At 48.4% G+C, this 13,853-nt stretch overlaps 1 protein-coding gene and 1 long non-coding RNA gene across 6 annotated transcripts in view; one reads left to right on the forward strand and one right to left on the reverse strand.

Annotated features, from left to right (window-relative positions):
* The first annotated feature begins 6,138 nt into the window (after positions 1–6,138).
* On the forward strand, positions 6,139–6,625 carry LOC118236129. The gene is made up of 3 exons (XR_004766996.1): positions 6,139–6,304; positions 6,355–6,414; positions 6,569–6,625. It is a non-coding gene; the product is annotated as an uncharacterized LOC118236129 (long non-coding RNA).
* Positions 6,626–7,832: 1,207 nt separating this feature from the next.
* Positions 7,833–13,853, reverse strand: part of LOC118236127 (amyloid-beta A4 precursor protein-binding family B member 1-like) — a 13,138-nt gene continuing 7,117 nt past the window's right edge. For 2 of the 5 annotated variants that reach the window (XM_035434212.1, XM_035434211.1), the window contains exons 9-16: positions 13,407–13,534; positions 12,509–12,514; positions 11,757–11,871; positions 11,409–11,493; positions 11,098–11,193; positions 9,688–9,803; positions 9,306–9,482; positions 7,833–8,930 (exon numbers count right to left, since the gene is read on the reverse strand). In XM_035434212.1, the coding sequence (XP_035290103.1) occupies positions 8,769–8,930; positions 9,306–9,482; positions 9,688–9,803; positions 11,098–11,193; positions 11,409–11,493; positions 11,757–11,871; positions 12,509–12,514; positions 13,407–13,534 (885 nt within the window). In that variant the 3' untranslated portion in view covers positions 7,833–8,768. The remainder of the gene's footprint in view (positions 8,931–9,305; positions 9,483–9,687; positions 9,804–11,097; positions 11,194–11,408; positions 11,494–11,756; positions 11,872–12,508; positions 12,515–13,406; positions 13,535–13,853) is intronic. The other 3 variants (XM_035434214.1, XM_035434215.1, XM_035434213.1) reach the window with 3 other exon arrangements.

A 13,853-nucleotide genomic window follows, 5' to 3' on the forward strand; every position in this document is an offset into this window, starting at 1 on the left:
TTAAGGTGTAAGGTCACAAATGTGAGTAGAATGTTACTAACTGAACATTCTAATGCTGATGTGGCAACTAAAGACAAGGGAGTTCTAGAACACTGACTTAGAATTTTGAAAAAAAATAAGATGCTTCAGAAAAATATACTCTTCAAAGGGTTCAAACACAAGGAGGGGAGTCTGGGTCATGCAGGGCTGCCCAACCCTGTTCCTGGAGATCTACCGTCCTGTAGGTTTTCACTCCAACCCCAACAAAGCACACCTCATTCAACAGCTAGAGATCTCATTGAGCTGTTATTTAGTAGAATCAGGTGTGCTCAGTTAGGGCTAAAATGAAAACCTTCAGATCTCCTTCAGTAGATGCCCAGGAACAGGGCGGGGCAGCCCTGCTCTAGGGCAGCTTACTGCAGAGAGGCCTGCAAGATTCTCTATTCACTATGGAAACTATATCAGACGAAACGGTTTTGGAAAATAAGTAAAACTGCGATGTGACGTGTGGATCAATGCTTTCACATTCTCTCTCATTCCCACCTTTTGTCTTCCCTTCAAAGGGCAAGGCTGGATTGATACAGAGGAGGCTTTGTTCTGCGCTGTGATGTGGTCTGCTTTCTGTTCAACATATCTGAGAAAGTTTCGCTGCAACCTGGCGTCATTTCGATGAGAATAATTTGGTATGCGGGCAGATGTTTAGGTTAGGAGTTGGTGTCGGTGCAGATGTACGGAGTGTGTGTAATTTATGTTGGTAACGTAAGCACAGGTTGCAGAGCTCAAACCTGTTTGCCCCCCATCCCCCCCCCCATCTCCACACTCCTCAACCCCCCCTCCCCTTACCAGCATCTGCTGGGACAGCTGTCACCACAGGCTCTGTGTCTATGAATCCAGTGTGTGGATTAGCGTGTGCACACACACACACACACACACACACACACATACGCACAGGCAGGCTCACAGTACACACACACACACACAGGCATGCACACACGCACAGGCACGCAGACAATACACACACACACACACACACATACGCACAGGCAGGCTCACAGTACACACACACACACACACATACGCACAGGCATGCACACAATACACACACGCACAGGCACGCAGACAATACACACACACACACATACGCACAGGCATGCACATGATACACGCACACACACACAGCCCATCCCAGCGTACATTGGGCGAGAGGCAGGAATACACCCTGGACAATCTATCGCAGGGCACACGCACCGTAAAAGTGTATTGAATTAGTCATTTATTTCAAAGACCTCCCATCTTGGAAGCAATTGAGAATTGATTCCATGAAAAAAAGTATATTTTACCAATACTGAAAAAATAATTTTCAAAGCGTCGACTAATTCTCATGGACAGAAAATAGTTGACTGCGCAACTTCGAGATGAGCTAAAAATGACTCTTTAGCGCCCTCTGGTGGACGCCTGCCGCCTGCACAGCATCTTTGTTCCCTGAACTGGAAATCCATCTGAGCTCATTTCTTCCCCCGCCAGAAAAACGCAATGGGAGTAAAATGCATGGGGGTTGGCGGTTGGGGGGAAGACCCAGCAGTGGGCCAGAAATCTGAGTCACTGAAACGAGGCTTTAGACACAGACTAACGCAAACGTCTGTTCCAAAACGGACTGACCTAACAGTGGAAATTACGCAGTTTTTCAATTTCCTGTCCTTGTCTTTTCTGCCTCTGGGTGAGACTGTGTGTCCTCAAGCCTTCGCACGCAGCACATGTGCACAGGTATGAGATACAGGTATGAGATGGACCATGTACACCTCATCCCATCAGTACAGATGCAATATGGGGGGTCAGGTGCGTAGGACAGCCAACAAGCAGGTAATTAACGAGGAAGAGGAGGGACAGAGCTCTGTCACAAACACTGAGGAAGAGGAGGGACAGAGCTCTGTGGCAAACACTGAGGAAGAGGAGGGACAGAGCTCTGTCACAAACACTGAGGAAGAGGAGGGACAGAGCTCTGTGGCAAACACTGAGGAAGAGGAGGGACAGAGCTCTGTGGCAAACACTGAGGAAGAGGAAGGACAGAGCTCTGTCGCAAACACTGAGGAAGAGGATTGTCACTTTCACAAAGAAAGACGACGTGTAAAAGACATGAATGGCCTGCTTTTGCGTCCCCCTCTACCAAAAAGAAAATTAATTTAAAAATGATTGACAGTTCAGGCTCCTCTTTCTGTCTGGGCTCAGTGCCAGCCTGTGTGTCTTTGTTTGCCTCTGACATTTCAGACGAAATTCACCCAACAATTCACTCTATTCACTGAAACAAGCACCTCTGTCCCAAGTGTTTATGAATGGTAGCATGTGTGTGTGTGCGCGCGCATGCATGCAAGTGTGTGTGTGTGTGTATGAGTGCGTGTGTGTGTGTGTGTATGTGTGTGCGCACGTGCAAGTGTGAGTGTGTGTGACAGAGAGAGAATGTTTGTCTAAAAGTGGCTGACAGGGGCATCTCTACTCCCTATAAATAGCTTGACTTTGAAAGGTCAGAATCCATCCATCAGTCTGACAGGGCAGCCTGGCGCACAAAGGTGTGTTTTTTCTTCTTCTCTTTTTTCCTCTGCTCTCTCTTCCAGTAATTACCCTGCGGAACCACAGAGAGATGAGCTCTGTGAGTCATTTAATCAGCTCCTGTCTATTACAGACAGGGAGACAGGGAGAGGAGGGTAAACACAGCCCTGCTGGATGCGACCTCTCTCCTGCTCAGTTACACACACACACGCACGCACAAACCCCATTCCACTCATACACACATACACACACGCACACACGGACAAATCCCTGTGACCTCTCTCCCCCCCAGTCACACACACACACACACACACACCCGGACAAGTCCCTGTGACCTCTCTCCTGCTGAGTCCACACACACACACTCAAGTGACAAAGTGCCAGCTTTTGCAAAAAAACTTATTTTTTCAGTAACTCAATAACATACATGTGAGAAGAATAAAACAACTATAAAATGTAAAATCAGAAAAAGAAATTAAGGCAAATAGAATTTTTTACCCATCATGCACTAGCAGCTCCATCCGTGATTATAATCATCATCAAACGGCAGTCCTGGCACGGGACATTTAGCAGGAGCTGGTCCTAAATGGGACACGGGACCCCCCCCCCCCATCCCACAGTCTGTCGGGAGGGGAGTGTGAGCAGCAATGGGGTGAGACTGCGTGTCATTACTGCCCCCCCCCCCCCCACCCCCACCCCCCCCCAGAGAGAAAGCACAGCATGCTGAGGAAAAAACAAACAAAAACACCATTTTTCATACCGCACTGCATCTTAGGTCAATGGCTGTATATATACAGTAGCAGCTGGAGTGTACTTCATATTATTGTGATTTATCAGTCATATTCATATGCGTGGGTTAAATTTCAACTTTGGGGGAGACCCACTGCTGGACCATCTAGTCTTGCGTAACATTAAGTCTCACACGCGGACGATAGCTAACCAACAGGTAATTTATATGAAGACATTGGGGGTGACATGTCTCCCTGTGTCCCCCCCAGTTCTACCCGTATGGCCAGTTTGCACAGGTAGACCAAAGCAGGTACCTTCTCCAGCTCCGGTGGCTGTGCAGGCAGGCTGAAACAGAGCAGTACTGGACTATTTATTTGCTTTGTTTTATTTTTGGAGGCTTGCCAATTATGATCCCTTCACAAGTAGTCTATGCACATTGACATGCACACACACACACACACACACACACACTCTCCAAATACACAAGACCATCTTCAGGAAAACCACGCACACCCATTTCTGAAACAAATCCCCCCCGCCCCCACCCCCCACCCAAAACAACGAGGCGTGTGAATAATCAGGAGATTAATTAACATCGCCGTTCCTCCGGTATTTCCCCCGTTATGATTGGCAGCTCCCAGACGCGAGCGCCGGAAAGCCAATCCCTGATTTTCATGCTCCCTCACACACACACACACACGCCCTCATACACACACACACACACACACACGGGACTGAATATCCCCCCCGACGACACGTTTCTGCACAACGGCAAACACGATAATACGGACGGAACATGAGGATTTGTGCGGAGATTAGGGCCCGTCTACCTCCCCCCGATCCACGGCTGGGAAAACACAATATCCGCATAATTCGGTTGCAAAACAAACAGAGGACAGTCCGTGCAAACACGCCATCGTGGTCCAACTGTATCAGTAAGAAGAAATGAGATTGCTAGCCGCACGTTGTAGCGTGCAGTTACCATTCCAGTTCCTTCTACATAATCAGCTCTGCACATCTGCAGTACAACTCGGTTCAGCCTGTTGACTGTTACTAACCGTAACAATACAAATTCTGTGTATTCAAAATCAAACATTATTTGGTTCAATGTGTGACTGAGCAGTTAATGCTGATAATCTGTTATTTGGTAAATGGACTGCATTTATATAGCGCTTTTATCCAAAGCGCTTTACAATTGATGCCTCTCATTCGCCAGAGCAGTTAGAGATTAGGGGTTAGGTGTCTTGCTCAAGGACACTTCGACATGCCCAGGGCGGGGTTTGAACCGGCAACCCTCCAACTGCCAGACAATCGGTCTTACCTCCTGAGCTATGTCGCCCCTATGTTATTTATTATACAAATCACAGGCTTAGCTTACTAGAAGGCCAACAAAATAGGCCAGAGGTGCAGAAGTTAGAGAGTCAGTGAGCATCTTTGTTTTACCTCTTTTCTCCTGCTTCCTGTTCTGGCAGGAAGTGTCTTTGTGGCAGTGTCTGTAAAAAAAAAAAAATCTTCACAAATGAAATTGGATTGAATCTAAAAACAGTTGCTGGACTTCTTGTACTGGCCTGTCACATTACTCATTAAATAATGAATTTTCAAATATGTTCAACGGGTTTAACAACCTAAACATCGACCTCCTTACACAACCAGAATTATCCGTGTGTGACAAAAGTATACAAGAATGATAAAACAGGATTTATGTGCGTATCTTTTAATGTTTATTTTTTTACAGTGACACTTTACATTAATATACATGTATATACATCACACCTAATTTACATAATAATAAAAAATAAATCAAAACAATCCTGTAAAAATCAAATGAACACCTGCATTACAGTCATTTCAGAGGAGGAGTTTTCAGACGGACTGTAAGATGGACGCCCACGGAGGGAAAAAAACAAAACAAAATAAAAGCATCTCACGCATCACGTCCAGTGACCTACATCCCTACCACCAGGAGGAAGGGTTTTTTTACTTCTCAAAATCCAGCTCCTCAACATTAGAAAACTAGTAATATTGTGAAGCACAAACAATCACACACACGCACACACACACGGTTAGATTTCTGTTAGTAGTGAAAATGTAGCTCCGGTTATTCCAGTGAAAGTGGTTGTGTTACATGAAGTTATAGGAAAACAAATGCAGTTTACTCTGCTCTACACGCACACACACACAAAACACAGTTAGGGACTACCGTCCTGTCTGCAGTACTGACACACACACAGTCAGCTCTTACATCTTTAAGCAGGGACCATGCTTTCTGCAGTACTGACCGTTCCTGATGCAGTACTGACACACTGAAATACAGACACTCATGCAGTTCTTATCATTACAAAGAAGCCGTTTCCTGATGCAGTACTGACACACTTAGTCAGTTCTGAGATCCACGAACTGACCAGGTCATCAGTGTCAGCTGTAATGAGTTTAAAGCAAACCTGGCAACCACTGTATTAGCTATTCTCAATGCAAAGTGTGCGCTTCGAATGGAAATTCAACATTCTGTTAAAATGACATGACGATACAGGACCAACACAACATCAACAGAGATAATGCCGTCCGTGGACAGTTATCGCAAAACATAAACCGTTTCAGAAACGAGCAGAGAAATCTGCCGCAGTATTTTACACGGTTCTGAAAGAAAATCAGATTTGATGCCAAAAGTAACTCTGGACTGGGCAAAACATATTCGCCTAGGACTGGGGGTAAAAAAAATAAATAAAAAACAGAAATTTGCGTGTGCTGAGGTGAGACAGTACTGTGTCGTTTGCAGGTCTAGCAGTACGCAGGTGTGTTCAGGTGAGACAGTACTGTGTCGTTTGCAGGTCTAGCAGTACGCAGGTGTGGTCAGGTGAGACAGTACTGTGTCGTTTGCAAGTCTAGCGATATGCAGGTGTGTTCAGGTGAGACAGTACTGTGTTGTTTGCAGGTCTAGCAGTACGCAGGTGTGTTCAGGTGAGACAGTACTGTGTCGTTTGCAGGTCTAGCAGTACGCAGGTGTGTTCAGGTGAGACAGTACTGTGTCGTTTGCAGGTCTAGCAGTACGCAGGTGTTCAGGTGAGACAGTACTGTGTCGTTTGCAGGTTTAGCGATATGCAGGTGTGTTCAGGTGAGACAGTACTGTGTCGTTTGCAGGTCTAGCAGTACGCAGGTGTTCAGGTGAGACATTACTGTGTCGTTTGCACGTCTAGCAGTACGCAGATGTTCAGGTGAGACAGTACTGTGTCATTTGCAGGTCTAGCAGTACGCAGGTGTGTTCAGGTGAGACAGTACTGTGTCGTTCGCAGGTTTAGCAGTACGCAGGTGTGTTCAGGTGAGACAGTACTGTGTCGTTTGCAGGTCTAGCAGTACGCAGGTGTGTTCAGGTGAGACAGTACTGTGTCGTTTGCAAGTCTAGCGATATGCAGGTGTGTTCAGGTGAGACAGTACTGTGTTGTTTGCAGGTCTAGCAGTACGCAGGTGTGTTCAGGTGAGACAGTACTGTGTCGTTTGCAGGTCTAGCAGTACGCAGGTGTGTTCAGGTGAGACAGTACTGTGTCGTTTGCAGGTCTAGCAGTACGCAGGTGTTCAGGTGAGACAGTACTGTGTCGTTTGCAGGTTTAGCGATATGCAGGTGTGTTCAGGTGAGACAGTACTGTGTCGTTTGCAGGTCTAGCAGTACGCAGGTGTTCAGGTGAGACATTACTGTGTCGTTTGCACGTCTAGCAGTACGCAGATGTTCAGGTGAGACAGTACTGTGTCATTTGCAGGTCTAGCAGTACGCAGGTGTGTTCAGGTGAGACAGTACTGTGTCGTTCGCAGGTTTAGCAGTACGCAGGTGTGTTCAGGTGAGACAGTACTGTGTCGTTTGCAGGTCTAGCAGTACGCAGGAAAGGTGTGCGGGTAAGCGAGCGATACAGCAGTGACACAGACACGGGTGTGGAGCAGCTTCAGACTCCGTCTCCCGTTCGACCGGTCCGATTCAGCCCCAACACAGGGAGGGAGGGAGGGGTGGAAGTTCAGCTTAACCCCCCCCCCACCCCCCGAAAATTACACCACATTTACAATTCCAGTGGCAAAGCAACACACTTACAAGAGTGGCTGTGGTCAAAAAATAATAATCATTCCCACGATCTTCACATCGCACGCGGCTGTGCTCGGGGTCCAGAACAGGACGCCACGAATGAGATGAGATGACCAATCAGAGCTGAGAGCTCCTCCGTTCGGATGCTGGTTTTCACGCGTTTTAGGAAGCACTGATTCAGTGGTTTTAAACACCCCCCTCCCCCTCCCCCCCCCCCAACCCCTAAACGACAGGAACACAAAGGCTACTGAAAAATCTTATCTTCACCATACACACACCCATGCCTACCCACACGCACACACACATACGCGCACACACTCACACACGCTGGAAGGTCATAATTATTGCATGCAAAAACAGCGCTTTGCTTGTTCCATGCATTACAACTACATTAGTCACTAGGCAGGCGCTCCGTATCCATAGCGACGTACAGAGGCGGTTGCTTCACGAGAGAAAGGACCACACGAGACAGTACAGCACAGGCCACACCCCCATCGTTTGTGACGGAAGCGTGACATCACAATGAGCTTGGCTTCCATATGCTACAACAGTGTTTTTTTTTTATTGTGGATGGCTAAAATATTTTGCTTGGCTCAAGCAAGTCAGAGATCAGGAGTTCAATGAAGCTCCACCCAAAACACCTCTTCTTCTCGTTGGAAGACTACAACATATTGATCTTTACTCAACTTCTCTTTTCATTAAAAAAAAAGAACTATTTAAAAATGTTGGAAATCTACATTAAATAAAAGCTGCAGTGATCTACCTTTTATCAAGTCGCTCCAGTTCCTCAGAGATTGAATATTCAAGAGACCCGACAACCGTGTAAACACACAGTGCAAATGTGAACAGGGAGGAGGACAAACATTTTCAACGTGTCTACATCCAACAGGGTTTGGCAATATTTGATATTCATAACAGCTTCCAGCCGGACTTCCCCCTCCGCTCCACTAGGTGGCAGCAATGGGCTACAGGCCCCTGTAGAACCATCAATCAACTCCAGTGAAGAACAAGGAGGATTAAAATGTAAGGTGTTCCCAGCGGATGGACACCCCTGAGACTATTCTACAGAAAGAGACTCCACACAGACCGAAAAGAGTTACCTGAGTCTCGGGGCATTTACAGGAGACCCGGGGGTATGAACGGGGGGGGGGGGTATTAAGGGTATTAACAGTGAAACCATTTCCCAGGTGTCACATACTGACACTGAGGACTGGAAGAACCAAACCAGGCACCCAGTGTGGTGAGGAGGGGGAGGAGCCAGAGTGGACCACTCTGGTGAGTGACAGAGGGGGCGGGGCTACCCCACCCGTTTGAACATTTTGAGTGAGGAGCTGGGGAGGAGGAGTCTGATTGGGGCAGGGGGCTGTGACTGACAGTGAAGGCGGGGCCAGCTGTGTGGAGGGTGCAGAGGTGGGGGCTGTGGGGGGGGAGGGGGGCCGGTTCACCCTCTTCACGGCGTCTGGGACCCCGCCCATTTGAAGGTTCCCAGCAGGCTTTGCACCCCCTTCTTGACGCTGGAGCCCACGCGGCGGGCCACGGAGTCAGCGGGGGGGCCTGGCAGGCAGGAGCCGGAGCTGGGGGGGCGCGCGTCCAGGCACTTCTGATACCGCAGCTGCGGGGGGGGGGGGGCACAAGGGAGAACCGTTAAAAAAAAATGACTTCACACAGCGCACTCTGCACACACTGTACTACAAAGAGTTCAAATCACTACATGCCCCTCCCCTTTCTTACCCATGTGACCCACCCTGATCCAAACCCCCCTCTACCATGTGATCCAGTCTGACCCACCCCATGACCCCTAGTATGACCCCCCCACCACCTCACCATGTGACCCAATCAGACCCCACCCTGACCTCTCCCCCGTCCCCACCAGTAGTGTGACCTAGTCTGACCCCGCCCCCCTCCTCATGTGACCGTGTTTGACCCCGCCCCCTTCCTCATGTGACCGCCCCTGACCCCCCCGTGACCCCGGAGGGGCGGTGCTCACCATGCACGCGGCCTGCACCGCTTCTGATAGGCTGGCGGCGTTCGGCTCGCACCAGAACATGTGACAGATGAAGTCGCCGGGGGCCTCCGCCATGATGAAGGCGAAGGTGTGCACGTCCCTCCCCACGCCCATGAAGGACAGGAAACGCACGCGGCACTCCGACATCACTTCCTCCGTCTGCAGCAGAGCCCACGCGAAAACGTGTCACAGGCGCATCGACAAACAGCAGCCAATCGAATGTCCGCAAATCAACACTGCACTCTGAGAACGTCGCCCCACTCGGTTCATGTTAACCGTCAGAAGCGCATTAACACCGAACGCTTGATTGTGTCACTGCGCCGTCTCTCACACACAGGTGAGACGGCCGGTCATGTGACCTCACCTGCGTGCAGCGGATGGTCAGGGTGGCGGACGCCACGTCCACCGTCACCGCCGGCCAATCCAGCCCCTCCTTAGCCTTCAGCGCCGTCTCCACGGCGACGTTGATCGTGTCCACGCCTGGGGAGGGAATAGGGGGTGACATCATCAGCACAGGACGGGCCGGGAGGACACCTGGCGGACAGGTGAGACGAGCCTCGCCCGCATGCACACGCACACGCAAACACACACACACACACACACAGAAACGCACACGCACACACACACACACACACACACACAGAAACGCACACGCACACGCAAACACACACACAGAAACGCACACGCAAACACACACACAGAAACGCACACGCGAACCGTCACTGTGGGGGTCCCACTCGCAGCATCACAAAATCTGTGACACGTGTCATGTGTCACGTGACAGGTTTCCCGTACAGATTTATGGGCCGTCATACGGCACACACGAGTGCATGTGACAGATGTGACCAATCCGTCGCATTTCTGAGCCAGTGGACCATCACAAGGGCCACTTACAGGAAGGGGAAATCCTGAACTGAGACGTGGATACAGCAGGTCTTCACACACAACTCACAGCACAGACTCAGGGCGGACAGGAAGGAGGAAGGAGGTTCATTTACAACAACACGTCTCTCTGGTCAGGATAACACTGGGCTTAACTAGCACTGCAGGCAACTTTCCCATGAGCAACACAGAAGGGCAACTCGACGACCGCTCGCCCAGTTCAGACCCCCAATCAGTACAGAACACCAGTGAGCTGGACAACTCAGCAAAACCTGCCGGTTTACAGTCTAACCACGGGTTTCCCGTTCACCCACGACCGTCCGTCATTTACCAAACTACGACAGCTTGGACAGGGAGAAAGTGAAAATCAATCATCTGTGCCCAGTTTGTTTTGCAGGCTGATTAAAATTCCTCATTTGCAACACCACCAAACCAGAGGAAAATACAGTTCTGTGATGACTAGAGGAGGATGTTATGCTATCATGCTGTGCTAACAGGAAGAAGCTTAGAGTTAGGTTGAAGGTAGTTATGCCAACATGCTATGCTAACAGGAAGAGGATTAGAGTAAGGTTGAAGGTAGTTAAGCTAACATGATATGCTAACAAGTAGAGGATAGAGTAAGGGTGAAGGTAGTTATGCTAACATGCTATGCTAACAAGGAGAGGATTAGACTGAGGTTGAAGGTCATAATGCTAACATGCTATGCTAACAGGAAGAGGATTAGAATAAAATTGAAGGTAGTTACGCTAACATGCTATGCTAACAGGTGAAGGATGAGAGTAAGGCTGTCATACCATCATGCTATGCTAACAGGTAGAGTATTACAGAAGGATTATTATGCTAACATGCTATGCTAACAGGTAGAAGATGAGAAAAAAAGATCATTCCTTACCAAAGCGTTCCTTACCTACGGGTTTGGCCACTGGCACGTTACCAAGGTAACGCACTTGGAAGCGTTGGACCAGCTCATTCTTTGGTGCAGGGAATTCTGGGAAGACAGAGGGAGGGAGAGAGAAATGTAAACAATAACAATAACCTTCTATGAATATTTTTATAACATACAAATATAACACAACAGAGTCTGAACTTTACAGTGAATCTGAATTTAACAGAGAATCTCAATTTCACAGACAGCAAATTCTCTAATCATATGAAATTGTGGCCTTGTAAAATGGGTTGGGGGGGGGGGGGGGGTATAGTTACCCTGGAAAGGAATATCCACCAGTTTGGAGGGGTCAATGTTGAGCCTGTTCAGACAGGACTTGGAGGACTTCCTCTTAGCCATGATCTGATAACAGAGACAAGAGACCAGAGAGAGAACCCATTTAAAAACCTGAGAGCAGATCAGCCATAAGGTGCTCAGATGAACATACACCGTGTGCTTCTCCATTCACCGGTCTTAAAAAGTTCCTTTTACTGTTGGTACAGCTGAATCGTTTCTGCCACACGCGGCCTTGCTCAGTCAGGTAAGAAGCATTAAAAAATGGCGCATCCCTCAGCTGGGTCCACCAATCGGATCACAGCGCGGGCAGGGGGGGCAGGTGAGCTCACCTTGGAGCAGATGTCGTGCATGCTGGTGGCGATGTTCCGGGCGGGCATGTCACACCTGAACACGTGACACTTGAGCACCTGCGTGGGCTTGTCCCGCGCCACGTACGCAAAGTCCCTGGAGACACACGGCAACGGGCAACCAATCAGCACACAGATACACGCGGCGGCGGCCATGTTAGTGAGGATGATGATGATGAAGCAGTCGAGCAGCCATTTTGGCAATGGAGCTCAGCAGAGTGCAAACAGACTTGAGCGAATGGAAACAATTAACCATTGTTACAGCATGTAAGAAAATACATAAACAGTAAACCCTTAAACTATAAATGGTACTCCGGTGATATAGAGTCCAACTAATCAATACCGCTGACCAAACAAACCTCTCTAGACAGACACGACAAAAACAAAAACTGAGATTTACTAATAAAAACTGAGAATGAAAGAGCAGAATATTCATGTTGACCATTGAAAGGCCAACAAGGGCTTGACTTGTGTTTGAGAAGTGCACCGTAACTCTGGGGGAAAAAAAAAAAAAAAGAATGATTGCTTATTGGCTGAGCTGACTCTCTTAAACATATTACACGGATATTGATTTCATGGCTTATGGAGTCCGAGAAACCATGTGATGTGGGATGAGGAACATTCCGGAATGGAAGAGGCAGTGTTACCCTGACAACCACAACAGTCACAGTTCTATGAGTGAGGGGGGTGGGGGGGGGGGGGGTGTGGAAAACACATTAAGGACCGTACACTACCTCTCCCTGTGTCCATAACGCAGCACGTTAGAAAGAAAACAGCAAAGAAAGGAAGAAGATTCAGAAGAAAACAAAAGAGGAATTAAATCTGAAGAACCCAATTATATGCCCAAATAAATTCACAAACTCCTTAAAGAAATGCAAAAACAAATGAACATGTGCTCTTTTTTCCTCCACACTAACAAAACAATATCCATGTTAATTAAAAAACAACCGTGAATAAAACAAAGACCCCTCCAGTTATCCAACGCGTTCATAAAAAATATAGAAAACATACAGTAGAATTCACAAAGATTTACATGCAAGCATCTAGAGTTTCCACCAGAGGGCAGCAGAGGCCCATTCAGCAGCAGTCTTACAGTCAGGGGCTCTGATATGATGTAATGTCTGTGGTATGACCACCGATGACTCACAATGACCTCAGAGCACAGCTATAAATATACAAAGGCTTCCTCAGTGCTGAAACAGGCCCGAAAAAGCACATCACACTCTGGGATTGGCTCACGCACAGGCAGGGAATTCACTACCACAAGTCACTACAAAGCACCATAAAGCAAACGCCAATACGTTGATTATTTTAAAATCAGAATGTATTCATATATTGCATTTTCATCACTTTTATTCTGTGTATGGACTGCATGGAGATCTCAGCAACGTCAATGTCCTTGCCACACACATCTGACGACGGGGTACGAATACCAGGGTCAGAGGTCAATTTAATTTCAATTTAAGCGACGTGGAAATAACCTGAAATCAAACAAATGAACTTTTTAAAAGCCCGCCGTGTTTTAAGAGGAGTTTTTCGTTGAATGAAGGGACTGAAGTGGCTAAACTGAAACAAAACGGACAGCAGCTGCCGGGGTACCACGCCCATATCCGAAACGGGGTGGGGACTGACCTGCCGTTGTCCCGGCCGACGCCCCAAACCCTGATGCTGACGATGGGCTGGGAGTGCAGGAGGTTCTGATCCAACGGGTCCATCAGCTTCAGAGTCTCATTCTCCAGAACCAGCAGCATGTCCTTACCCTGTGAAACACACACACACACACACACACACACACACACACACACACACACACACACACACACACCACGCGCGCACACACACACACACACACACCACGCGCACACACACATACACCACACGCACACACACATACACCACGCGCACACACACATACAAACACACACACACACCACGCGCACACACACACACACACACACACACACACACACCACGCGCGCGCACACACACACACACACACACACACACACACACACCACGCGCGCACACACACACACACACACACACACACACACCACGCGCGCGCGCGCACACACACAC

Source organism: Anguilla anguilla, chromosome 9 (genome assembly GCF_013347855.1).
Source record: "Anguilla anguilla isolate fAngAng1 chromosome 9, fAngAng1.pri, whole genome shotgun sequence".
NCBI classification, from domain to species: Eukaryota; Metazoa; Chordata; class Actinopteri; order Anguilliformes; family Anguillidae; genus Anguilla; species Anguilla anguilla.